At 36.1% G+C, this 28,000-nt stretch overlaps 1 protein-coding gene across 1 annotated transcript; it reads right to left on the bottom strand.

Annotated features, from left to right (window-relative positions):
• Window positions 1-28,000, bottom strand: LOC123534097 (uncharacterized). The gene is made up of 16 exons (XM_053518259.1): window positions 27,429-28,000; window positions 27,022-27,139; window positions 24,913-26,532; window positions 21,437-21,769; window positions 21,007-21,068; window positions 20,150-20,386; window positions 19,051-19,272; window positions 11,488-11,512; window positions 10,692-11,291; window positions 10,119-10,337; window positions 9,072-9,806; window positions 8,583-8,884; window positions 7,348-7,458; window positions 6,378-6,539; window positions 5,503-5,729; window positions 1-3,781 (listed from the first exon to the last, which is right to left on the bottom strand). Exons 1-16 carry the CDS (start codon window positions 27,600-27,602, stop codon window positions 3,646-3,648), a joined length of 5,283 nt encoding a protein of 1,760 aa, XP_053374234.1. The 5' UTR covers window positions 27,603-28,000; the 3' UTR covers window positions 1-3,645.

Raw genomic sequence — 28,000 nt, forward strand, 5'->3', positions numbered from 1 at the left:
TTAAGGTAACTTTATAGTCTTTATTATCAATCGTACAACGATGAAAACTAAACAGAAAAGAAAAGAAGATGAGAAAAACAGAAGATCCGAAGATCATGAGACTGACACAGTGGTTGTTCTATATTTTTATATTTATTTAATTTAATAAAGGACGGCCAATCATCTGTTCAAGAAATAATACTGTGCTATATAGATTTAGCGTTGTTGTTTTGTGTGTCTCTTTATGTATCATTGTCTCTTATTGTACGTTTACAATGTCCACTTTTTATATTGCTTACGCATATCGAAAAGTGCTAACAATCAGCAGGTTAATGGTACATAGAACATAGAACATAAAAGATGAACTGTATAAAATATTTCTGTTAATCCCAATTGTACTTTTTAAAAATCACTTCTGTTCATCCCATTGTACTTTTTAACTGTTGAAATAATTTTGTTTATCCCATTTACTGTGTAGCTTATTAATTAATTTCTGATAATCCCATTTTACTTTTTAACTTTTTGAATTAATTTTGTGTTTATCCCATTTACTGTGTAACTTATAAATTAATTTCTGTTAATCCCAATTTTACTTGTGTGATTTATTATTTACTTTCTGTTCAGCATCAAAATAGTTTCTAAAATAGAAAATTTGATAAGCAACAGCTCGCTCAACACGGCAAACATTAAATTGCACATTGACGGTGGTAGAAACTTCATGCTATCGTCCACGCCCTCTAGCCCCGGACTGAGCAGAATTCAGCATTTTACATATTACAAATACTGAAATGAAATTTTATGGTTTGGATATTCCCTGTATATAAATCAGTAAGATCTATGTCACTGCAACAGGAACATTGTCGTATGGCACTTTAGTTTTCTCTTGCGCAGCATATATAATACTAAAGCATAATTATAGTGAAACATGTTCCCCTATGATAAGATACCAGGTGTTTGATATAGTCGGGCGTTGTAGAATTTAATGAATATAGTGCGCGCCCATTTCAAAATATACATGCACGTGTAACAACTTGTGTGCACGCGTAAATATATACGTCCACGTGTAAATATTTAGGTGCATGCTTATATGGACGTGCTATATACGTGCTATATACACGCGCAAACGTAATTACGCGTGCATGTATGAATTTACGCGTACAACATAACATGTAACACTTTATGTTATGGGGACTACGATAAAAACTGCTCCGTCTACCATTTCCAAAATATCAAAGGCAGAGTGAGTGAGGAGTAAGCGAGATGTGATGGAAAACATGTATGATAAAAACAAAGACACTTAAACATTCATGTTAAGTAATTGCATATAAAGCCGTTCATATAAAAAGCAGAAGAATTAAGGAAGATGACTTCAGCCAAAAATATCTTTTTATATACAACAGGGCTCTTCTTGCTTGCTCCTATTCGAGGGCGAAACCCACGAATATAGCATTTTATAAACTGACAAAATGGTAGGTTATTAAAAGCAAATGAAAATACAAATAAGCAATGTTACAGAAAATAGTTAGTGTTAAAATAAGAAACTAGAGCTCAACAAATAATTATATATCGTGGCTATACGATCAGGTACAATTAGATGTTATCTAATTTACAGACAGTGATGATTTTAAAAATACATTTTGCACGATATTGTTTGCAACTAAATTCTATTCCTATTACACGTTAATCAAAAGAACTGTATTTGCTGACACTACCTGGTAGCTAACACACATTAACACAATACTGCATAAAAGAAACAAAAGTATGCAGGGTAGACGACGGGAAGTCGACGAATCAAATCTAACATTTACATACACAACAAGAGGGTCATGATGACCCTGGATCGCTCACCTGAGTAATATGAGCTACATGTTTCAAATGTCAAACTGATGATTTTTAGAAATTTTTTGGAAGGTTTTCCTATGTACAATCAAGTAACCCCTGGGGCGGGACCAATTTTACCCCGGGGGTCATGATTTGAATAAAGTTTGTAAAAGTCTACTAGGCAATGTTACTTATCAAATATCTAAGATCTAGGCCTTCTGGTTTATTTTTAGCAAATTTATGAAGATTTCTCTATGTACAATCAAGTAACCCCTGGGGCTGGATCAATTTGACCCAGGGGGATCAAGGTTTGAAATACATTTGTAGAGGTCCACTAGGCAATACTACATGTCAAATATATAAGCTCTAGGCCTTCTGGTTTATTTTTAGAAAATTTTAAAGGTTTTTCTATGTACAATCAAGTAACCCCATGGGGCGGGGTCAATTAGATCCCAGCGGTCATGATTTGGATAAATTTTGTAGAAGTCTACTAGACAATGCTACATATCAAATATCTAAGATCTAGGCCTTCTGGTTTATTTTTTGAAATTTTTTAAAGATTTTCCTATGTAAAATCAAGTGACCCCTGGGGCGGAGTCAATTTTGACCCCGGGGGACATAATTGAGCAAATTTTGTAGAGGTCCATTAGGCAATGCTACAAGTGAAATATCTAAGCTCTAGGCCTTCTGGTTTATTTTTAGAAATTTTTTGAAGATTTCCTATGTAAAATCATTTGACCCCTGGGGCGGGATCAATTTTGACCCAGGGGGTCATGATTTGAACAAATGATGTAGAGGTCTACTAGGGAATGCTACATGTGAAATATCTAAGCTCTAGGCCTTCTGGTTTATTTTTGGAAATTTTTGAAGATTTTCCTATGACTGGGTCAATTTTGACCCCTTGGTCATGATTTGAAAAACTTTAGTAGAGGTCAACTAGGCAATGCTACTTGTCAAATATCTAAGCTCTAGGGCTTCTGGATTTTGAGAAGAAGATTTTTTAATATTTTCAATTGTAAAATCAAGTGACCCCTGGAGCGGGGTCAATTTTGACCCAGGGGTCATGTTTTGAACAATTTTAGTAGAAGTCCACTAGGCAATGTTACATGTCAAATATCTAAACTCTAGGGTTTCTGGTTTTTGAGAAGATTTTTTAAGATTTTCCTATGTAAAATCAAGTGACCCCTGGGGCTGGGTCAATTTTGACCCCGGGGTCATGATTTAAACAAACATGGTAGAGGTCCACTAGGCAATACTTCACACCAAATATCTAAGCTCTATAGGGCTTCTGGTTTTTGAGAAGAAGATTTTTAGAAGATTTTTTAAGTTTTTCCTTTCGGTCGCCATGGCAACCAGCGTTCTGCATAAAATTCAATTCTTTGAACAATTTTGAAAGGGGTGGGGGGACACCCAAGGATCATTCCTGTGAAGTTTGGTGTAATTCTGCCCAGTGGTTTTCAAGAAGATTTTTTTACAAATTGTTGACGGGCGACGCACGACGGACGACGGACATCAAGCGGTCACAATAGCTGACCTTGTCACTTCGTGACAGGTGAGCTAAAAATCACTCTGTGATACCTCTCTCGAAAATCTCTTCTATTTGTCCATAACAATTTGATATTCATACATTACAAACAACTGTACAAAATTCTAAAATATTAATTCACTTTGAAAGATAAATTAATTTCCTTTATGATCCTTAAAACAACATAAATAAGATAACCGGCAGACATGACTTACTTTTGAGGTGATCACACTATATGCTCCAAAAGAGTGGTTATTTAGATAGACTACTAGTATTCTAATTTTGTCTATTACATTAATGTCACCAGACTTATTCACTGTTTAATAGACGGTTTGTTGGAAATCATCTTTTTCTAGCTGCTTGATGAAATTCCTATCCACATCTTCTTTGGTCACACCTTTAGCTTCCAGCTCATCACGAACCCTTTGCAAGTAGGTATTGTCGGGATAGCCGAACCTGAAATACATATTTTATCAAGAACTATTTTATAAAAAAAAATGATATTTCTTCTTTAATAACATGGCACACCGATAGTTCAAGATATATTGCGAGTCTCGTATGTTATTCTAAATATTACATTATAACTACAATTATGTAAATGGTAATTATCGTATTTGCAATGCTGTCTCGACATATTACGGTGCTTGCTTTTAAAAATCGTATTTCATCTTATTTATAACTACAGAATCTGTGTTTACGTATTTAAACTTTGAGACCTTTCAGTAAACACATTACGATAAATAAATTTCAGTTCAAATAATAATTCATAATATTAGTATACATATGCTTATGGTCAATTTTTAATAGGGAATCGATCTTATCGATTTTCGTCGCGATCCCTGTGCGGTAACATGCGATATACCGAATGAGACATATACTATCGAATTAAAAAAAATGTACTTCCGGCACGTGCACAGAGAGTCTGACTTCGGATTTTTTGGAAGAATACGCTTTTTTCCCTTGTGCCTAATAAGCGTTTACATAACTTGTCCGAACCACAACGTCTTGCACATCAGTACAAATATGGATATACACGTAGTGTGCACTTGTAAATAAAAGCACCTAGTGAGCACAATTCATATAAATAAATATACCTCTCCGGAGATAGCGCCTATCCAAGAGGCGGACATTACCTGTAATACAATACATTATGGGCAGTGTTATTTTTATTCCAAAATCTTCCTTTAAATTGATAGGGCATCGATCCTTCGCTTAGCGACGAAAATCGGGATCGATCCCTCTACGGTAACATGCGATATACCGAATGAGATATTTACTATCGAATTAAAAAATGTGTCCTTCCGTGCTGTCATTAGACAGTTCTTTTCAAATGTTATGGGATGAGTTGAAGTCGGAACGATTCCCGATTGAGGCAGTGCCTTATTTCATATTATATTCATCAAATTAATTACTAGTAGTACTGGTGAAGAAAAAGAAAGTCCTCTGAAAACACAGAAAGCAACCAAGTGACATAATAGTTTACTCGATGTGAGGGACTAGATGGCGTTGACGGAAGCATGCATTTCCACTACCGTCCATGAACAGGCTGAATCAAAACGAGCTGGCAATATTCTTATTTTTGTCGTGTTGGGCGACCTGTGCATGTTACTTTGCCTTATGATAATAAGTTCAACAGTTTTATGTGGAACCATATCCTTTAGTGCTCCTCCCAACATTTTCGTTTTTGTCGTGTTGAGCGACATGTGGAGTTTCCACTTTTCTATTTTTTTTATATATCTACTAGTAGAATCCTGGGAAAAAACAAACCAGCTGGATGGTAATAATTAAGAAATAATATATCCCAAACAGTGATTTGTCATTGAATAAAATCATTGTTTGGAGTTTAGATGCGAAGGAATTATATCACGTGATATATAATACGCATATAAACGAGAAACAATAATTTTATTCATGAGCAAATCACTGTTTGAGAGATATTATTTCGATTCTAACACGTTATGAAGGATTATTATGTACGTTCTTGACGATATCCATCAAATATTTGCCTGATTTCTGTTGATTTCTTTTCCAGCGCGCCGCTATGCCGTCTAACGGTATGACGTAATAATTGTACGTGGCGTCAGAAAAATGAATTGTTGAATAATAACATACAGTTTTCAGCCTTCTTTGTTTAATAGGAAAACAAATCGGGTCGTGTTAGAATCTAAATGAATTACTGTGTATTCGGTTTGTTGTCTGTCTTATGGTGTATGTCGTTCCATGTAATAACTCCCTCCTGTCCAGTAGTCCTTGAGGTTCCAATAGTGAAAATTAGCCGCCGCTCAAAAGCAACCTTTAGCATGGCACATATCTCTCTACCTTCTTTGTTGTCAGGTAAATATGCAGTTCGATCGACTGGTTTGTAAGGAACGCCAGGTCTAGGGTGGTCAGGCTGCAACATATAAAAAACAATTCAGCCCTTATGGTTCAGTCTTAGTTTAGTTCATGCATAACAAAACTGTTACTTCTAAATAAATTACATGTACAGCTTAATATACAGGGCAAAATATGTTAAAATCATTGTTGGAGAAAATGGCATATGATGTATTGGACATATATCGGCTGAGAGAGTCAATAGTGCTCCATCTATACCGCGGAAGTCGACACAGAATAAATGTTTACGAGCTTAGAATGACCACGTAACAGACCTGATGCCATGAACCAATAGGAAAGAAAGCGAAGCAATTACCCAGACGTGGTAAATGAACACTTTTAAATCTCAAAACAACAAAACAATCTCACTAGTCGGGAAATGATTTCCCCCGTTCCAGCTTTATAGCGCTGTAAAATTAACAAGATGTAATAAATAAATAATCCCACATCCACGCCATAATAACAGACTTGAAAAATAATGTGCAAGTCGGTAAAATAGTGTGAGAGCTGGCAATATCTCAATTATTGGATATCATAAGTACTATTTCGACTTTACCTTCACGCCCTCTACATACCTTTTTCGTGGGATAGTGGGAATTGCGAAGGATGGTGCATCCTGAAATTTCACGGCATTCAAATACATTTTCTAAACAGCAGTATATTCTATATTTTCACTTACCCCTTGTTTTCCTGGGCGAAAGCGATACGTTATAGCAATACTTTTGTGTCGCTCATATCCTGCTACACATGGACGTCTCTTAAGAATTTCCATAATTCCTTTGGGCTGGTCGCCGGTGATGATGCCACACACTTTGCCACATGTTGGACACACCTTCTTTACCTGCAGTAAGTTAGACCTTACTTCTTATTGCTATAGCCCTTTGTACACATTTCTTTTAAAGATAAAACAGGGAAATAGAAATATGTCTTATCAGAAGCTGACTATATTAGATAAATGGCGACTGCTGGGTAAAAATGAAAAGCGAGCTTTCATAACATATAGAGTTCTGGATTTTTACAGTTATACATTCGTCTTAGAACAACCTTTCCTGAATCTAGACAATACTCTAAAGAACATAGCGCAAATATAAAGGTGTCTGATTTTTTCCAGTTTATGAAAAAGACATGAAATCACTGCGAACATTGACCCAAAACCAGTTGTAAGCATAGAATACAACAAAGCAAAGTAGTACCAGACTTGGTTTGATTTGTTTAGTGTGTAAAAAATGTACAAACACCCCTTACGCCCTCTAGCATCGGCTTAAGTGCAACACGGTAATACATAAACTCTAAATGGACTCCATGATCTAAAAGTACCAGTCTGGAAATTATCACATCAGAAATTATTGAAATAGAAATGTTTTCCGTAGAAAATGTATAACAAAATAGTATGTCCCAAACAATTCCAAAATGATATCAATAAAGTCTATAAGAACACAGAATGCAACCAAGCAAAATAATAGCAAACTGGGTTTCAATGGATCTGCTCATGAGTGCACGAGTGGTAATTGGAAATTCAACACCCCCCCCCCCACACACACACACACAAACATCGGTTTAAATGGAATTTTATTTCAAAGATGTGGCATGGAACCCATCGATCCCAATAGACCAGAAAATATAACAGCACTGAATCCATAGAAACTCACTCGGAAATATCCTTCTATACATTCTGTGCAGAACACGTGTCCACATCGCAGTTTCTTTGGACTGGTTACTTTATCCATGCATATCACACAGTCATCTTTGGTAGCAGGTTGCTGAGAAAATATTAATAGAAACAATGAATGAAATACTGATTGGTAGATAGCATACCAAAAGGTTGAATTTAACAATTCTGGCCAGCCATTCTGAAAAGTTTTCTCAAAAATGTGTACACAGCAACATTCATTTAGCTTCCAATTCGCAAGTATAGTTACTGAGAATATTTCTTCATTTTTAGCGTTTTGTTTTGTAGATACAGCATCAAATACACGATTCTGATACTTAGGTAAGTTATAATAATTACAATAATAATTTTGAAAACACAATTTTTTTCTTTGATATTTCACAAAGGATATTGGAACACATCATGATGTGTTTGATATAAAATGATAATCTGACAATAAGAAGCTACAAATGCAGTGAAAACCAACCAGAAATATTTGTAAATCTTATGCAAGTTGACGATTCGTTTACAATTCTAACAGCTAAGTTAACGCTTTCCTCATTTCGAACATTATAATTGTAATACACAGTGGAAAGAAAATCATCTTTTAATTTCAGTTTTACTCCCAAATATGTCAATGAATCGTTGGAGAGTTTTCATGTAATATATATTACAAAGTTATGAGCAAATGTTAAAAAATACAGTTTAATGTTTACCATATACCAAAAAGACCCGCTACAAAACAGCTGTATTCTATTACATTCTATTACATTTCCATGGCGGTAATTACGCGTGATTTGCATCGAAGAGTTCAGAAATACAACTATCGGCGTGTTTTACAGTAAATGGCAGTTACATTTAAACAGTTTGTTGAGTTCATATACCAGTATACACAATACTTGCTGGCTTAAGTTAAGTTTAGACCGGATTAAGTTTCTAAATTTTAGTAAGATGTTCATTTTATTATGATTCTAAAGCTTTAAAATATATTGAAAACTACTGCAAAAAATAGCTGAAGACATTTATGTTAACACTGTGAAAATACTAATTTTAGGTTCAGGAGGAGCCTTAGTTTAGGAGAAGTTTAGCTATGATATAACTGTATTATCAGTATAACTTTCATGAAGTTCACGGGGCAAGTTATTATGTCACTAGTCTGTGGTGAGTTTTTAGATAACATGAACAAATTATACATTCATCTAACTAGATGTCTTCTAATAATCTATAGAATATTACATCATCTGTTGCACCAACTGTTTTGTCTTTTTCCACTTTTTCCATTTCTTTTGCATGCTTAGCCGACGTTTCCAGTTCCAAACCAGACACACTTGCCCCATCTTTATTTACGTCTGTACTTGGACATGACTGGTTGATATCATCTATATGACTCTTGAAAACATCTTTCACTAAACTGGCTACTGTCGCGTCATTTATAACTACATGCAATGTGAGTGATCTAATTCTGTTTCTCTTGCAGAAATGAACCCATTCAGAGAACATCATCTCTGCACTGATCACCGGGTTGGTACCGCCAACACCTATGGAATGAATAAATACTACTTCATCGAGGTTTTAACTGAAAAATTGTTCATGATATAATGTTTGTAATAATCTCTGCAGTAAGATTCAAGAATTTTTATTATTAACAAATCAATGCATAAATGCCCAATTTGTTATTAATTTAATCGCACATTTAAAAATGTACATGAATATAAACAGTTTTACCTGTTCCCATTACCGGTAACGCTAATGACGTTATATTTCTTGTCATTGTTTCTGTGAATATCTTTCTATATATGACTGGAATTATATGGTGATCTTTTCTCGAAACAACCGCATGCATTACCCACTTGAATCTGTTTCTCCCACCAGGGATTGTGATCACCTCGCCATACTTTCTTGAACCTGAAAACTGAACAGCTTTCATCCGACTGTAGTCTCGTCCTCCTTCTTTGAGCAATGAATTCGCTATCATCCCTTTTGCGTCTCCCTCCCTGTTTTCGCTGCAAACTATTGCATCAACACCAGATATTCTCATAATATCATAATCATATACTTCGACCACACAATTTGATGGAAAGTAACATTTTAATTTCTTTCTTTCAAAAATGTATGCTGCATTTAGGTCAGACTGATAGATATCCTTCAGTGTTTCATTTTTAGGTATGAGATGTTTCGGCCGGTCCCTTGCTGTATTTTTCGGGGTTGTTTTCCCCTTGTTATAGTATACCAATGAAGGGGCTCCATCCGCTGTTGGGCGATCCAAGTAGACATTTATGTCAAACGGTGCTTGCTTCCCGTCAGTTATTATAGCTTTAAAGGCTTTCTGTATTATGTCAATCATATCATGACTCTCGTCAACGAAGTGAATTTCGCTTAACGTTTGCTTTCTTCTGCTAAACTTTTTCACCGCTTCTGCATACTGTATTGCACAAACATCTCTAGGAACACCAAACAAACCTATAGAATAAGTACACGCAGATGATAATTGCCCATCAATTATAAACATAATTTTATTCTACTGATGGCTTAATTTTGTGCTACTAGTGTCACCGACTACTTTAACCCTATAGAATAAGTACACGCAGATGATAATTGCCCATCAATTATAAAATAATTTTATTCTACTGATGGCTTAATTTTGTGCTACCAGTGTCGCCGATTACTTTTGTTTCTGTCAATATAACCTTACATCTATCTTTTTTATATTGAACTTTATAATTTGCAATACAAAAAATGGATACACAAACATGTCTATGTACATGTACATACCTGAGCTGATAGATGGGAATGCAATACTTGTAATTTGTCCGTCATCAGCTAATTGTAAGCAGTTAACGACAGTGTTCTTGAGGTCCTCAGCACATCTGTTCAAATTATACTTCGTCACTGGTTTATAATCATCCCAACGTGGACCAACGGCATGCATAACACATTCATATGGAAGATCCCCGGCGCCAGTACGTTCAACTGATGTAACATGTAAAGGACCTAAGGAGACATGAAAACCTGTTAATTTATAACCTTTATAAAAGAAATCATTTAGATATTAAAATTGTTACTACACATACTGAAAAAGTGGTCATCACATCTTGATAAGAAAACAGATCAACATAATTCCTCGGATCGTGATCTTCGTTATTTGACGTAGTCATTCAACTTGTTTTCAGAAGTTCAGTGACCCTCTTGTGTCAAAAATAATGCACGGAGGTGCACCTTGGGTATTCTTCCACCATGAAAGACTTGACATTCACCATATGCCCTGCACTATGTCAGTTTGAATGAAAATCCAAGCCAAATAAGAACAAAACAAAACAAAAATCAAACTCTTAAGTCATTAATTACCTTTATTCTGAATCACAGTTTTTGACTCCCGAAGAAACGTTTCACCGGCAGCTGAAGCAATTGCATGTGCAACACCACCATAATGCTGAAGATCTTTGTTGGCGGCATTAACAATACAGTCAACTGGAACGTTTAATATGTCACCTCCGTATACTCTTACCAAACATTTTTCACATTCATATACGCGTAAGTTCTTTGTATGTGTAGACCACGAGAAGCTCCTTTCATACTGTCCTCGAGGTGGTGGACAAGTCGGAAATGGACCGACATAACATTCTTCTGTCTCCATCATTTCTTCATTTTGGCTCATGAACTCTGTTTTATCTGATGGAGGATATTGGGAATTATCAGTACCCTTCAATTTACTTTCGACGTGAACACTCGTGTGTTTTACATGATCTATAGTATCATCACCTATTTGTTCAGACGTTGTACTGGAAATTCTCGAAATGTCATCAGGGTTATGTATGTTCTTATCTTCCAACAAACTGCTAACTTTTGCTTCCAAAAGTTCTTTCGCGTAATCCACATTTCCCTTTTCACCAATAATCTCTATTTTGATTTGATGGCTTTCAGCTGTTGACAGTACTGCTGCGTTTACTAAATGAAAATAATGAAGAAAAAGGCTAATGTAATTTCAAGAGATTTTCTGTAGAATTCTAAGAAAGAAACGTCAATAAATTGAGAGTAAAATACTTTAAACAGTTTCTATATGATGTCAATTATAAACAAAACAGAAAGTTATCAGTACTGGATGGTGCTTAATTGTATATCTTTATTACAATAGATGTCTTACCTTCTCTTTCCACCTTTTCAAAATACTGAAATAATTATTGAAGATGTGAGTATAAATGGTTGACAAGTAACACTGGTTTTTGATTCAAATAGCATTAACACATTAAACGTTCGCTAAGCAGTAAATTCTCTTTTTTAGATGAAAAATGAAAATGATGATAAATAACAAAATCAGCGCGTTTATTCAGGTGATGTTGCGGGGTTATTTAAACATCTAAATGTAAACTATTTATATATTCATTGTCTGTTATATTACTAACACGAATGGTAACTAGATGATAGACATGCTTCATCAACAATACTAATATATATTTTTATGAGCGTTATTTTGCAAAGGAGGAAACCTTTACGTACACAACCAAGTTCATACACTTGGCGAAACTTCTAACGACCTCTCGGTATTTTGGCAATATCGTTTTTATTTTATTACCCGAAATCAAGAACCAAAAGAAGAACGTGCAATATTCTCAATTTTAATTCAATATATGAGATATGTGAATATATTTCAGTACAACTAAAATAAAGTACTAAAAACGTTTGTATGTTATGTCTTAAATATGGGAATATTATGGCCACTCAAAAGTTTAGCCGGGTAACCAGCTAAACAACCAATCCAGCCGGGTAACCAGCTAAATTGTAGGGAATAAATCCGCCGACCAAAAGAAGACCAGGCGTGTTCGCTAAAATCTAACCTGGTAACCAACCAAATTTAATTATTTACCAAAAAACTTATACCGTGGCACAACTTCCATCAATGCTATAGTTCACTACGACGGACGAAATGACAGACGAGTGGTATCCTCCATTACTCTACGGGTAACCATAGCAATAATGAAAAATATCAAACGTGTCACCAAACCAGATACACTGTAGTGACCAGCATCAGCAGACATGACAGATGAGTGGTATCCTCCAATGTTCTACGGGTAACCATACGGGTAACCATAGTAACAATGAAAATCTAGACGGGTAACCAGCTAGAGTCGCAACGCAACGCAACGGAAAGTGATTAGCACCAGCAAGGCTATGTATCACTTGAGCAAGGCTATATAGAGCTAGGCAAAGCAAACGCAACGCTATAAATATATTACCATAGTACGTGGGCAATACCTTTTGTACACCACTACTCAACGCCACGCAAGTTAACCAGAAAATGACCAAACCAAAAGTGAAATGCTATGCTCTGGCCCAAGTCCCACGATTCACGCTGGTAACTCGCGTGAGCCGGAAACCAGGACCAGAGTTAAATACAGTTTAAACAAAGCACATACTTAACAGTTAATGAAACTGCTAGTATAGATAACTAGATGCCCACGGGCAACATGTCGAGCCCGCCAGCTGTCAAAAGGACTGGGAGTTACACATGGCACTCTTTGTCTTATTGAGGCAAACATTTATGCCAAATAAAATAAGATTGCAAAAAGTTACAATATTAGTTATTTAAAGTAACAACAAAGGGAATAAATCTTAAAAAAAAAATTCTAAGTCCACACAAAAATCCTCACCAGTAGAGATAGGTCAAAATACACCTGAAAACTGGCTGTAACATACATGTTGTACTACAGAAAAGTGGTCTTGATTTTTCCCCCTACGACCAGTAACAAGAGGACCATGATGGTCCTGAATCGCTCACCTATCCCCACATGACCCAGTGTTGAACTGAGTATGACGTCGTTATTTCTATTATTTGACAAAGTGACCTAGTTTTTGAGAACATGTGACCTAGATATCATCAAGATAAAAAATTCTGACCAATTTTCATGAAGATCCATTGAAAAATATGACCTCTAGAGAGGTCACAAGGTTTTTCTATTATCTGATCTAATGACCTAGTTTTTGAAGGCACTTGATCCACTTTTAAACTTGACCTAGATATCATCAAGGTGAACATTCTCACCAATTTTCATGAAGATCTCGGGAAAAATATGGCCTCTAGAGAGGTCACAAGGTTTTTCTATTTTTCGACCTACTGACCTAGTTATTGACTGCACGTGACCCAGTTTCGAACTTGACCTAGATATCATCAAGGTGAACATTCTGACCAATTTTCATAAAGACCCGTGAAAAATATGGCCTCTAGAGAGGTCACGAAGTTTTTCTATTTTCAGACCTACTGACGTAATTTTTGACCACACGTGACCCAGTTTCAAACTTGACCTAGATATCATCAAGGTGAACATTCTGACCAATTTTCATAAAGATCCATTGAGAAATATGGCCTCTAGAGAGGTCAAAAGGTTTTCCTATTTTTAGACCTACTGACCTAGTTTTTGACCCCACGTGATCCAGTTTCGAAAATGATCTAGATACCATCAAGATGAACATTCTGACTAATTTTCATGAAGATCTCATGAAAAATATGGCCTCTAGAGAGGTCACAAGGTTTTTCTATTTTTAGATCTACTGACCTAGTTTTTGATCCCACGTAACCCATTTTCGAAAATGATCTAGACATCATCAAGATGAACATTCTGACCAATTTTCATGAAGATCCGTTGAGAAATATGGCCTCTAGAGAGGTCACAAGGTTTTTCTATTTTTAGACCTACTGACCTAGTTTTTGACCCCACGTGACCCAGTTTCAAATCTGATCTAGATACCATCAAGAAGAACATTCTGACTAATTTTCATGAAGATCTCATGAAGAATATGGCCTCTAGAGAGGTCACAAGGTTTTTCTATTTTTAGATCTACTGACGTAGTTTTTGACCCCACGTGACCCAGTTTCAAACTCGACTAGATATTATCAAGGTGAACATTCTGACCAATTTTCATGAAGATCCATTGAGAAATATGGCCTCTAGAGAGGTCACAAGGTTTTTCTATTTTTAGATCTACTGACCTAGTTTTTGACCCCACGTGACCCAGTTTCGAACTCGGTCTAGATATCAGCAGGATGAACATTCTGACCAATTTTCATGAAGCTCTCATGAAAAATATGGCCTCTAGAGAGGTCACAAGGTTTTTCTATTTTTAGATCTACTGACCTAGTTTTTGACCCCACGTGACCCAGTTTTGAACTTAACCTAGATATCATCAAGATGAACATTCTGACCAATTTTCATGAAGATCCATTGAGAAAAGTCGCCTCTAGAGAGGTCACAAGGTTTTTCTATTTTTAGATCTACTGACCTAGTTTTTGATCCCACGTAATCCACTTTCGAACTTGACCTAGATATCATCAAGATAAACATTCTCACCAATTTTCATGAAGATCTCATGAAAAATATGGCCTCTAGAGAGGTCACAAGATTTTTCTATTTTTAGATCTACTGACCTAGTTTTTGACCGCACATAACCCAGTTTCGAACTTGACCTAGATATCATCAAGGTGAACATTCTGACCAACTTTCATAAAGATCCCATAAAAATTGTTACCTCTAGAGTGGTCACAAGCAAAAGTTTACGCACGCACGCACGCACGCACGACGGACCACGGACGCCACGCGATCACAAAAGCTCACCTTGTCACTTTGTGACAGGTGAGCTAATAAAAAAGTTACAAATATAAGCTATTTATAGTAACAACAAAGGGAAGTAATTCTAGGATCTTGACACTCGCATGACACTCAGTCTCATGATGATGAACAATGGTGCCAAGTTACATCAAAATCCCTCAATGCATCAAAAAGAAATGCTCCAAATAAAGTCATTCTTGTATCTGACGTTTGACCTCTAAGTGTGACCTTGACCTTAGACCTAGGGACCTGGTTCTTGCGCATGATACTCCGTCTCATGGTGGTGAACAGTTGTGCCAAGTTACATTAAAATCCCTCCATGCCTCAAGAAGAAATGCTCCGGACAAAGTTGTCATTCTTGTATCCTTTGACTTTTAAGTGTGACCTTGACATTAGACCTAAGGACCTGGTTCTTGCGCATGACACTCCGTCTCATGATGGTGAACAATTGTGCAAGTTACATCAAAATCCCTCCATGCATGAAGAAATAATGCTCCGGACAAATACATTTTTGAATTTGACTTTTGACCTGTAAGTGTGACCTTGACCTTTGAGATAGAAACCTGGGGTTTGCGCCTGACACTCCGTCTCACTGAGATTACCATTCATGCCAAATATAAACAAGAGTGCTCCATGCATGTCAAAGTTATGGTCCGGACAAACAAATCCACGGACACTCACATACACCGAACAGCCATTTGGACAACTATGTCTTCGCTTCCGCAAGCGGGCTCGACAAAAAATGCTAAAGTATGATACGCCTAGTCAACTTTCCGATCGGCAGAATTTTTCCCTGAAGCCCATGTATGAGTGACTTATTTAAAATAATTTATAATAATAGCATGTTCATAATCTCCTTTAGGATAATATTTCCTTTCCTGAAAATGAACATCCATAAAAAGGAGTATTACTCCAGCAAAATATACACATACTTGTGATAGTTCATTAATGCTTGTACCAAACTGCATACTTCAATAATTAGGTAAAATAAACACAGTAAAATGAAAATAAAGCACGAGCACTAACACTTGGGAATTATCACTTCACACTGATAAGACAATGTAATAACGCGCACCCATAAACATATTTATGTTCTCAGAATTAAATCACAATTGCATCAGCAATGTTTACATTTATAGTGGCGTCCGGAGAGTTTCTACTGTGCATAACCTCTGCTCCCATTGATAGTGCGCATTTGTCTATGTCGTTGCATCACTTCCCAGTTTGGTGTAAGCTCGGCGGCAAATTGTCTGAAACATAAGTATAGGATATAAGACGAAAACGATCCAATATGTAAAATACTGGACTGTCTGAAGCGCGTTAGCGCTGAGGACCGTCCAGTATTTTACATATTGGATCGTTTGAGGCTTATATCTTACTTAAAACATTGTTTTAATTACATAACCAATAAAAAATTACGTATAAAACATTGACGTAAAATATTTTTAAAATAATTCGGTTTTTATTCATTTTACCGCATTTAATAACAGTTGCTATATAATTTATTTTATATAAAATTCTATATAAATTACCTGTGGTTTTGCGTGCTAGTGTGGCGCGTGGCTATTAACTGTAACCTATTGTAATAATGGGTTGAATACACACAATACAATTTGAATAGCCGCGGAGCAGGGCTTTAGACATTAAAACACATTGTCTATGCGTAATATAATGACACATAAGTAAATTCTAGTATATCTCATATTTTCCATGCGCTGTTCAAACAGCTGAGCTTGATTATTTGCACTTAAGCTCTGAGTGAGGACCTTGACATTTGAACCTGCAATTAGGCCAGGTGCAACTTCCGGCATAAAAATCGTTACATGAATACATATATGGATATGACAGAGTTCTCGAAACTGGCGTAATTTATATGTAAATCCACCATTGATCATTCTTGATTTTTAACGATGACGGTGAAGTAATTTGACGTAAGCGAAAGTGTTCGTCATATTCCCGCTATCTCAAAGACCCTTGTCTTAACACGGCTTCCCTTACATATAGTGTCAATTCATATGCTTGTCTGCATGATTTGACAGATAGACTGATGCGTAAATTAGAAATGCGTTTGTCCGTTTTTCAAAGACAATATATATATATATATATATTTAATCTTTTAGAATGTTTGGATCTGCCTGTCTGGACTTAACCTTAAAAACCACACGTTACAGTATTCAGTCAACTCTACCGCACCTTGGAACATTAAAGCAAAATTTACTTAAGAACCATTGCAAATTCGTGTTTTTTGTAATGAAGCTGGTAAGTGCACTACAATATTGTCACCGGCTATCCATATGGACGGCAAGCTAATATTGTCAAAATTGCTAGCAGAGCATGCAGTGTTTGACAATGGAGTATTTTGTAAGTTTAAAACACTATGCCTATTTGAAACATTATTAACGTGGCTATGTCCTAATGTGTTTGTATTTCTGTTGAGCACAGAATTACTAAAAAAGGTTGACCACACCCCAAACCGTAATCACTACTAACGTGGTTATCTACATTTACATCAAGTAGAATTTGCTTAAAATCTATAAAATTGCACCTACCGGCGTTATTCTGAAACATGTGGTCGTCTACGTAACCGTCTAACTTATCCACCGTTCGTTTCTTGCCCCTGCCACCATATCTCCGGTCATTGACATTGCCGGGAGTTCATGTCTCGCATCCACGGCGGTCTCGTGTCTGGCATTTCTGGTGGATTGGTGCCTCGCATGATCGGCTAGATCCTGCTTTGCATATTTAGCGGGTTCCCGTCTGACATTTCTGACGGGCTGTCGTTAAACGTTGCCGGTGGGATCCTGTCTCGCCTCTTCCGCAGGTTCCCGTCTCACGTTTCTAACGTTGGCGCCTAACATTTCCAACGGGTTTGTATTTCGGCTCTTTGTCACGTTTTTGCTTCGCATTTCTCATAGCGTGACGCCTCACATTGCCGGCAGGCTCCTATCTAACCACGCGTCTACCTCTGCCACGTGGTATCGTCCTAAAACATGCAGCTATCCGGCGATTGTAACTTGTAAAGAAAAATCTATCTGACGCAAAATTCTATCAGACATCGTTTCGTAGCTAGTAGAAGTTTAACTGAGAATATTGCACGAGATCCATGTATTATATATGTCCGTATTTTGGGTTTGGTTCCCGGACAATCTAGTTTATCTTTATGCTACGCTTATAATAGACCTGTAACCAAAACCGGTTTTGTTTCACGAAAACTGTAGTAAACATACATGTTTAAGTATAGATACAAGATGACAAACTGGCAATTTCGTGAAAAAAATAAAAGTAGTTATTTTAAGGATAAAATAATTTATAATATTACTAAAAGTACATTTTTGAAATTTCTCACATATGTTGCAAAACATGTTGAAAAACACATGCAAAAATTTCATCAAGATTGAATGACGCGATGGTATCATCATATTATTTTATCAACGGCATCATTCTAATATTTAAAAGTCACAAAAATACACGTTAGTGAATAGAATTTACAAACGAGCGAATTACGTAATAAGGCAAAAAATGTTTGACGAAAATGAAATAATGTCTTTCTTTGTAATACAATATCTATCTACACCTCGGTATTAATATAAAAAGTATTTGCTTGTTTTATAAGCTTTTATGTCTATTTTTGCGACTTTTTGTGTAATTGATAATGATCGTAAAATAATTGAAACGATGTCATTGCATGATTTGACTTTGTTGAAATTTTGTTATGTTATTAACTATTGTGTGAGAAATTTGATAAATATACGATTAGAATTATGTAAGATGCCGCCAACAAAATCGAGAGTGCCTTAGAAGTTTCGATTAGTATAGCATCACTGCTTATGTGGAGTATCGAACAGTGAAAGGTATGTGGTAATTTTACAGTGGAAACTATTAAATATATTTTTCACAGGTATGCGCGGGTAAAATTCTGTCAAAACCATTAAAAAGGCATGAAATTGAAATAATATTTGTTTGTTTAACATATGCTATTAAAGTATATTTAACTCGTGAACAGCAGATCTTACATTTTTACCTGTCAACGTTTTCCATGTTATGTTCAGTCGATGAAAAACGTCATGATCTTAACACTTAGATTAAAATATCCTGTATATACACACCTGAAGAAGTTCAACATCTCTATCATAAATAACAAACATTATTTCCTTCAGCGTTGTATTGAGGCAGTCTTGTTTGAATCTTTCTACACACCCAAACATTTCAGCAGCAATCAACTCCGCTGGATAGCCTAGAGAACCAGTCCCCATGGCAGGAAAGGCAATTGATGTATATCTACAGTCTGAAGCGGTTTTCAAGCAACGCATCATAGCTTTTCCTACGTACTGCAATATGTTTTAGACATAATTATATAATTGAGTATAAATTTGACATCAACAGTTTAGCTTCTTATATTCCATAAATAAATAACCATGTATGTAAACAACAGTTTCATCTTTATGAACTTGTTTCAAGGTTTTGGTACTATGGTGGCTAAGAATGCACCAATATTTGTTTTATAAAAAGGTATATATTCTGGGGAAATTTTAAGAAAGATGATATTTTGTAAGAATACACGGAAAATTGTCTCATCGCTTTGGATTCAATTTTGTTACGGTTTAGAATTGTTTTCAACAGTATTTCAGTTATGTAACGGCGGCGGGCAGTTAGCCTAATCAGTGCTCATGGATTCTGTTCCAGTACAAACCTGTTCTCCATAAGTAACTGCCATTTTACTTCCCCACATAAATCAGAGGTGGAGAACGAATGATTTCAGACACAATACCCGTAATGTATACGTGCAAGTTGTTTGTGCAAGGAAGCTAAGGTAGGTAGATCGGTGGTTCTACTCAGGTGTTCGCGTGTGCTTTAATAATTTGTGTCATCCACTATTAAAACCTAATAAATCGATCACGAAATGACATTGAATTTTGTCGGTATGACTTCAAAAGCAACGGCCCAACAGAAGGAAATGCTACTGAAAAAAATATAGTACAAAAGGGATCAGTACCTTTTAAACATACACATTCGGCAAGTTACAATTACATAGAATATTTATATAATATTTGTTTTTTAATACTGTAGAACTCTTAATTATGGCTTCTAAAAGATACTGTGGCAATCAGGCAATGTAAATGTACAAACTCTATACAGTTGTAACACATTCGTTAGCATGTATTATCAAAATTAATCGTGATTTGTCATATCAGAATTAATACAAACCTCTATGCAGTTTTTCGTTGACGTCTGTGAATACGGCAGCAGTGTCATATGAAACACTTTCTTACTTCCTGTATTGTAACCGCTGGTCACTGCAATTTCATCATGCTTAATACCTTTTTTGTAATGCTTCCAACATTCTTGCTGGAGGTCTTCACCAGCTGTTCTCAACAGAGCTGCTGATACATTGCCTTTGGTAAGGTCTAAGTTAGAAGCCGCTGTATTCACCAATACATCCGCCTGTTTAATAAATGCTTGGTGACTTCACGTCATTTCCAAAACAAAAATAAACACTATTGACTTTACTGTTGATATGACAAAAGACTTATGGTTAAACTACCCTTTTTTCCGTTTGATATGTTTTTATGCAATAATTCAATAATACGGTTGTCAGTAAAATTTACCTGTGTTCCAGTTATTATCTAGTTTTTAGCAAGTAAATGATAACTCATATTAAGCAATTATTGTGGTTCTGACGTACGTATACAAAAATGAATATGACTACCACCAACAGACGATAAAAATATAAGTATGGCTAATGGTTTATATAAAAAATACGGTCAATCTTCTATAAATGAAATGATGCAGGCTTGTGCTTGATTACCACTGAACTTAGTTAGTACTTAAACGTCTGCAGTTTTAGAATACGAAAAGGCACATATTTTGAAGAAAAACTGGTTAAAGAAGTATTTTGAAAGGCTGGATGATATAAATTTTCCCAGACTTTAATATCTTAATGGAACCCTTTTTCATTACCGTCTTAAGTATTTAACGTCTAAGTATATTATGACATGAAATAATAATAGTGAGAAATATTATGAATATTAATGCCCGTTATTTACAAACAAAATTCATCTTGCCTTCATTTTGTCCAACTGTCCTTTACAAACTGCAACTTTAAGTTTATCTGTACCCTGCAATGCTAAATCATGATACTACTTTAAGAAAACATTAGAAATCATTAAATAAGTTCGACTGGTTTGCTCTGAGGGTGAGCATAAATAAACTTACGAGTTCGATCCTTGGGTAAAAACACATTCCGTCCTATTTAATGGAAGTTTCAAAAATTATCTAAAAATTGAGAGAATGTTGTTTAATATTTTACATTTATGGGATCTAAACCGTCTCTGATATCTGTATAAGAGTTTGTTTCTGTGAATGTTATAACCTTTGAAAGAAATCATTTTGGTCGAACTTATAACAAGTTGTTAGACGTGATAAAACAATATATAACGTACCCTTACAGGTAAATGAAGCTTTACTCGTTACAATACAGCTTCGTTACAATACCTGCAATTGAGGTCTCCACACATCTGTCTATGTATTCATCTGTTAAGGAAAAGTTTCCTTCAATGGTACACAGTTTAACTGAACTTGGTTTTTTGTCTGGGGTCGCCATCAACCATTTCACAGTAAATTCCACAATACACCGCATAAGTAAATCAAAAGTCCATTTTGCAGTTGATTTTAATGATACAGCAACTGAATTTTCTTTTATTTCATCGATTTCATGGAAGATTTGTGATAAGATTTTGTTCAATTCTTCACGTTCCGAATGTTTACCATCAGTCCAATCAGGCAAGCCCACATTGACCACATGCTGCCCTTTGACAATCTGGTCACCTAAATTAAAACAAATGTATAACTTTTATTATTGGTAACACACGGTGTTCGTCAATTTCTTCTTTATAAACGATACTGATGTAATATAGCAATATATAAGCTCAACGAATATTTAGTGTTTTCTCTGACCAGTTTCAATGTCTCTAGTTACTTTAAATTCCACTTCGACTGGGTTAATTACTCCCAATGTAAATATGTACAACAAATCATTTAAAACATCAATTGTGGCTCTAATAGTTGTGTGACTTCAAATGCAAGAACAAAACAAACCGCATAAAAGAAATGAAATTGTATAAAATACTGCACAGTTTTGATAATTTGATAACAAACGTTATCTTGATATATCCCTTGGCCATCTGTTTCAAACGGATTTTCCAATGACAAAATTGAATAGTGTACTATAATTAAAATGATCTAAAATATCCATCTTTGAAATGGTATACATTTGTTTAGTTAATTGAAAGTTACGAACATATCTTGGATAGCCCTGTCAATTAAGGAATACGAAAATCAACGAATAAGTATAAAAAAAACTAGAAATGTGTCCATGGGATACAGTTGCCCCCACTACATGACAAAGGATACCTGCACATGCTGACCAACATTCCTGTAAACTTTGGTGACTCTAGGTCAAATACTTTTGGAGCTACGCGCGACACAACATTAATATGATCAATTATTTACTAAGTCAGGGGCCATAACTTCTACAGGACTGAATGAATCCGGACGCGAAACCCCAGGTGTACAACTACACATGCTGACCAACATTCCTGTAAAGTTTTGTGGCTCGACATCAAATACTTTTGGAGCTAGGCGCGACACAACACTAAAATGACAAATTTTTACAAAGTCAGGGGCCATAATTCCTACAAGACTGAACGAATCCGGACGCGAAACCCCAGGTGCACAACTACGCATGCTGACCAACATTCCTGAAATGTTTTGTGACTCTACGTCATATACTTTTGGAGCTTGGCGCGACACAACATTCTCGGACGGACAGAAGGACAAGGGAAAATCTATATGACCCCCCCCCCCCCCCCCAAAGTGGGGGCATAAAAACAGTATCATGTTAATCACGCCTGAAATTCATAGCTATCATTCTCTTCTGTAACGCATCTTCTTGTTTAATAAGCAGATTTGCTTTGATTTTGTCTGTTCATGAGAGGTAATGAAACGTGCAATACGGTCAACACACCTAACTACGGTGTTCCGTTTGTACAAACGTGACTTTTTATTTAATACTTAACCGCGATCCACGATGATACGATGACGAAAAGGCGAAGGCGCGATGGCACGATGATGAAACAACGATGGTAAGATGGTGAAAACACGATGGCACGATGACGTAATTGCGATGGTACGATGGTGAAATGTCGATGTAATATCGCGTTTTCAACATCGTACCATCATGACATCGCGTTTTCAACATCGTACCATTATGTCATCGCGTTTTCACCATCGTGAAATCGCGTTATCACCATCGTACCGTCGCGTTTTCACCATCGTGCCATCGCGTTATCACCATCGTACCATCGCATTTTCACCGTCGTGCCATCGCGTTATCACCATCGTACCATCGCGGTTTCACCATCGTGCCATCGCGTTTTCACCATCGTACCATCGCGTTATCACCATCGTAGCATCGCCTTCCGGTTAGAAATGCGTAGTTCCGTGCACTTGTATTTTTGTCAACAATATATGAATGTATCTCAATGTATTTTGTGAGAAGAAATTTACCATTTAGATTCTGCTGTTTTGCAAGATGTTTTACAAAATGTTCAGTGCTCAGTTCATTAAAACTGTGTAAAATCTTCATAGCAACGTCCTTTGTATTTTATGTATGCATGAAATAAATAAAAAGCTGGGTGTAATAGTCACATGATATTATTCAGCATAACTCAGCTTATTTTTGTTAGGATGTAGAAGGTATATAGTGCAATGTGAAAATGAGATTGTATCAAGCCTGTATTATACTGACACATATACTGTACCACTGCGCATGATCACCGGAAGGCGATGGTACGATGGTGAAAATGCGATAACGCGATGGTACGATGATGAAAACGCGATGACACGATGGTGAAAACGCGATGGTACGATGGTGAAAACGCGATGGTAAGATGGTGATAATGCGCTGGTACGATGGTGAAAACGCGATGGTACGATGGTGATAATGCGATCGTACGATGATGAAAACGCGATGGCACGATGGTGAAAACGCGATGGTACGATGATGAAAACACGATGGTACGATTATACGATGGTGAAAACGCGATGGTACGATGATGAAAACACGATATTACATCGACATTTCACCATCGTATCATTGCGATTTCATCATCATGCCATCACCTTTTTTACCATCGTACCATCGTTGTTTCATCATCGTGCCATCGCACCATCGCGCTTTCGTTATCGTACCATCGTACATCGCGGTTTAGGATTCAATAAAATGTCACGATTGTCCAAACGGAACACCGTACCTAATACACCCTAGTACCTATTTAAGAGGAATTCTATTATACATAAAATAGAAAAAGTGGAAAAAGCACAGGTCGCCTAACGCAACAAAAAAGAAAATGTTTCCAGCTCGGTTCGTGGACGGTATACAGTGGAAATGCATGGAACTGCATGCTACCGTCCACGCCCTCTAGCCCCGGGTTCAAAAGAGTTCAACACTCGTATATGTAATAAGTACCAGAATACAATTTAGAGACACCTGAAGGTGTGTTTATACGGTGGTGTAAATAGAATCTTCAATGATACACAGAGCACTAAACAAACTAGACTTTAGACAGGGGCTATGAGGTTATGGAGCATGCATATCACAGAAACTGCAAACAGACGAAATTAAAAATCAGGCACCATGTCTAAGTGGTGACTAAGCAATACCTAAGGCTATGAAAGTGGGAGTATTAGGGCCATCCAGGCCAGATGTGATAATGCATACTACCGTTCACGCCCTCTAGCCCAGCGTTGACCAAGAATTGAATGGACTCTATAATCCCAAAAGGACTAGAAAACACAACAACACTTTTTACGATCGCCACATGACACTTAAAAACTGCTGTTGTGACAGTTAAACAATCTATAAGAAGACTAGTTTATACTTCTAATCAAAATTATCAAGTGTAATTTACCTGTTTTTACTCTTTGCGTTGAGGGTATTATCTTGACACAAGCAATCACTTTTTCTACACTTAACTGTTCCAAATATAATGATCTCTCTGTAGAGAACGACCACAAATTGTACTCGTTATGTTTAGTTTTGGAAACTTTCGCTTTATCATTGCTAAATGTCTGGATGCTTTGCTTTTCGAGACAAAGATCAAATTTCCTTTCGATATTGTCGAAGAAATCCTTGCTGGAGTTGGATTCGAAAAACCTTACTGCTGTATTTTGTACGATGACAACACAATCCGATACAACAGTACGCTCTATTTGGTGTAAGCATTCCATAGCCTTCCTCACATCTTTTTCGAAACCAGTAATTTCTACAGCATAACGTTCACGAACGCAAGCAACTCTGACCTTGAACTCATCTTCAATATTTTCAATGAAGACAGGTTTTTCAAAATATTTCAAATGCTTTGCATTACGTACCTTGTAAACGTCTGTAGTTTCATGCTGCAATTCTGATGACAGACTTTTAGTTGCATTCAGTGATTTTCTACCCTCCTGTATATCTATCAATTCACCACGTGCTTCTTCAACATCTTTTTTCAGACCTACGATGTACAAATGAAATTCGCCGTCAACATCCACCATAATTTTACCCTCATACTTGCCGTGTAAATGGTGTACAAGATCTTCCTTACTCTCCCTGAATTTTTCCTGAATTTGTGTATCCCATTCTGTTATCAATTCAGCGACATAGGCTGCTGCATCAGACAAAACTCTCGCTTCAGAACTGTACAAACGCAGATGTGTATCTGTTTGCTCGAAAACGCAGTTTGGAAATGAAGTTCTGAGATGTTCATTTATCACTTTCTCAACACACAAGTGTTTCAGACCATTCTCCTTTCTTGTAGAGAACTTCACATCTATATGCGCCAGTTTTGCTTCAACTGATCTAAGCTTTAGAACAACTTCATTTACATCAGCTTTATGTCCATTTATTATGCAAACTAGCTGGCCTTCTATCTCTTCCAATTTATAATCAATGCCTGTATTTCCAGCGTCAAAACAATGTTCCATCACGGAAGCAAATTTACTAATCATCCTAGGAAGGTATATTGTTTGTGTCATTAAATCATGTTCCCTATCCCTCATGCATTCTTCGAGAAGTTTCATCACACATTCCCTACCAGATCTGGGAAATACAATGTAAATCTGATCTTCGATTACCATAGCACAAGCTATCTCCCGGCCAAATCTTTCATTCAATTTATCCGCCTCTGTTTTAATGTTTCTCTTCTTTATTTCAATTGTTTCCACAGTAAGTACTTTGCCGAGATGATGGATAACGTAATGAAAGACCTTTTCTGTAATCCGCCTGGCATGATCCTTGTTGTTTACTGGGAAATTTATAGTAACCGAAGAGTCTGGTAAGAGTGTTATACTCTCTTCAGTGGAATTAAAGTGGCAGTTACATTTGCCACACTGTTTCGGTGAATTCATTATATACTTCCATATCATGTATTCATGCAGGTTACATTTAAATTCTGAATTGGTTTTGTGTTCCGTTCCAGTTCTGACATTGTATTTTACTTCAATCAAAATCTGAAACAATTTTTCACCTGTGTTGTCTTCCTGCTGACCTGAAAGTGCAATTCACGTTAAAACTAAAATGAACTAATCCACGTCAAGCAGGAATAAAACAGATGTCTATAACGTTCGTAAGGGCTTTAAATATCATGTTGAAAACAGATGAAACAGATGTCCACATAGATGTTATGCATTACTTAATTAAAAAAAACACCATTTTCAATACTGCACATGAATTTATACTAGAACACTTAAAGTCATAAAGGAAGGTAATCCAAACCAATGTTATTTACAATATATTTTACAATGTTAATCAATATTCAAGCCTTTGACATACTAGAGAAAACAATTATCGAAAATATGATACTTCATGTTCATAACAAAAAAATGTGGCAGCCACGTCATAAACAAAGGATTTACTAGTTCACAATACTAGGTCCCTCAATAATTCATTAACACCGATCAAACATTTAAAAAAAACTTTCAAATTTTAGAAAAAAAAGTTGTAACGATTTCATTATTTAAAGTAACATATGGTATACATTTGCTGTCTTTGCAGGGAGTGCAGTTTGTTTCCATCTTCTCTTCGCTTCCCGTAGCTTCACATGGAGAATGTTGGTCAATGGATTCGTGCATGTCACCCTTTTGTTGTGTAACAGACTAAAGTCATGAAATAAAGCATGTTTTCGATTTTGAAATACTTGCGTAAAATATGATATAAAAAGTGGTCAAAAAAACTATATAAAGATCAGCTACGTTATTGAAATATAACTCATATGTTTTAATTGGATCCGATCTATAATCCACCGACGCCAACATGTCATTACATTGCACATTTAGTAGTTTGTCACAGTTGAGGCTTTTCTCAGGCAATCATTTCAGTTGTAAATCAATATAATTGTATTTTTTTTAGAAAGATGTACCGGTAAATTGTCATTTTTGCACATACCTGTTCTAGATCTGTAGCACCTGTCCCTTCATGCACCATTCCCGGCATCTGAGCTGGGCATGTGGTTGTGAAAGATTTTGACTTTGTGTTTAGGGACGCCATGGCTTGGTGTTCTTTATCACCATCATTTTGCTTATGTGTCCATAACTTCCTCCCATCTTGATATGTATCCATTTCTACTTTAATGATACCGATAAAGGACAGAAAGAGTTAATATTTAGTCTAGTTTGCTGCGTTGGTGTTCACCTAAGATTCTTTTTTTTTTTTTTTTTTTTTTTGGAATTTTAATAAACTGGTAAATTTAAAAAAAGCATGTTCCTAACTTTCGTATTGGTGACGCAGCATGCAATATATTTTCCTTGAAAATCAAAACGAAACTAGTTCAAATTGAGGGGAAAATGAGCTAGATGAATTGGTCGTCCTTGTTTATTTTATTAAGATTAAGCCGACATGTAACAAATGTGTACGTACATGTATATTGTAAGGTTGTCTTGATCGATCTACAAACCACAAAATGAAAACCGAAAATGAACTAGTTGATCATTCGACCGTGAATATCTTTCTTTCATAAA

Source organism: Mercenaria mercenaria, chromosome 1 (assembly GCF_021730395.1).
Source record: "Mercenaria mercenaria strain notata chromosome 1, MADL_Memer_1, whole genome shotgun sequence".
Classification (NCBI taxonomy): domain Eukaryota; kingdom Metazoa; phylum Mollusca; class Bivalvia; order Venerida; family Veneridae; genus Mercenaria; species Mercenaria mercenaria.